This window comes from Populus euphratica, unplaced genomic scaffold (genome assembly GCF_000495115.2).
Source record: "Populus euphratica unplaced genomic scaffold, PopEup_1.0 scaffold211.1, whole genome shotgun sequence".
NCBI lineage: Eukaryota > Viridiplantae > Streptophyta > Magnoliopsida > Malpighiales > Salicaceae > Populus > Populus euphratica.
The window spans coordinates 392,037-393,378 of record NW_011500020.1 but is presented as its reverse complement, the minus strand read 5'-3'; the positions used below and the strand labels follow the sequence as shown (position 1 = coordinate 393,378).

Below are 1,342 nucleotides of genomic sequence, written 5' to 3'. Positions count from 1 at the left end.
GAAAACAGAGAGAGTGAGAGAGGGGTAAGGTTTCATATATTTTCACCTCGAGTAGGGTTTGTGCCCCCAGGAATGTCCGCAACGATCCTACAATAAGAAGCAAAACGTTAAGTTTTATGTTTTTTCTTAACTATAAATCTAGATCACAAGAATCATCCAACGTGTTTTTTCTTCTTCTTTTTTCCTGCAAAAGTACATACCAATGAACCCACTCTCGCATTCTGGGTTCACTAGGGCTGGGTGCATCAGGATCAGTCATCACCTGCATGAACCATATCATCAACTTGTTAGATATATGTATAATCATCTGCAGGAATCGAACGCAGCATCCCAGCAGTTCGACATGCACAAACAAAGAGAAAAATAGCACAGTACATATTATTTTAGCATAAAAGAGACTTGCATGCAAGAACATAAAAAACCCATAAGCAGCTAAAAATCTAACCAGAGTGTACAGCTCGTCAGAGTGGCCAGAAATGGTCACTTTGGGAGGGTCCACAGATAAAGAAGGCTTAATATCACACCCATTGCTAACATGCTTTGATCCATAATAAACAGACATGTTTACAGCAGGGACAAACATATCAACCACATCGCCAATAACACGACCAACAACAAGAGGATCAACAGAGGCAGCCATGGAAAACAAAAGCAATGGAAGAGTAAGAACAAGAGGAGAGAAACCCCTCTTAAGATGGTTTGCTGTGTGACTCAGAGAGTTTCCAGTGCCTAGCTTATATAGAAGCGTAAAAGGTGAATTGGCCTCGTGGATTAGTGTGACATACTAGCCATGCATAGGGCAACATAAAGTTAATAGAAGCAGAGACTGCCACATGGACAGCAGCCCTCTGAAACAAAACCACTACCGTTTTTGTTTCTTTGTCTAACAAGTGGTTTAATCACCGCCGTTGAATTGTGTTGCCGCCTTACAAATGTACATCAGCAAGCGAAAAGGCATCACTCTGTTGAGAAGCGGGATAAAACAGTGGTTTTGGGGTTAGGTACAGTCTGGTAAAAGTGGACCTGAAAGCACTACAGCATTGCCTCCTTTTAGTTTTTGAACCTTTATCGGGCATTCAGACCAATGGTTGCTTGACAGCAAATGAAATGCCAGAGTGACAATGACATGTTTGATGGTTTTAAGTAAAATTGGGAAAGAGATAAAATTATCCCGTTACCTTGGTTAATTTCGCAGTGAAAAACAACACAACTTGAAACGCCCTGTTATCATACCGAATTCTGTCGTTTTATATTTTCCTATTTTGTCACATTCATTAAATTTAAACTATTATATTCAAAATGGATCTGGTTTTATTATATAATAAAAATTACTGCATTTTAA

At 39.3% G+C, this 1,342-nt stretch overlaps 1 protein-coding gene across 1 annotated transcript in view; it reads right to left on the bottom strand.

Moving 5' to 3' along the window:
• Nucleotides 1–640, bottom strand: part of LOC105141867 (protein MOTHER of FT and TF 1-like) — a 2,373-nt gene extending 1,733 nt beyond the window's left edge. The window contains exons 1-3 of the mRNA XM_011049244.1: nt 446–640; nt 201–262; nt 47–87 (exon numbers count right to left, since the gene is read on the bottom strand). Of these exons, the coding sequence (XP_011047546.1) occupies nt 47–87; nt 201–262; nt 446–640 (298 nt within the window). The remainder of the gene's footprint in view (nt 1–46; nt 88–200; nt 263–445) is intronic.
• Nucleotides 641–1,342: the final 702 nt, after the last annotated feature.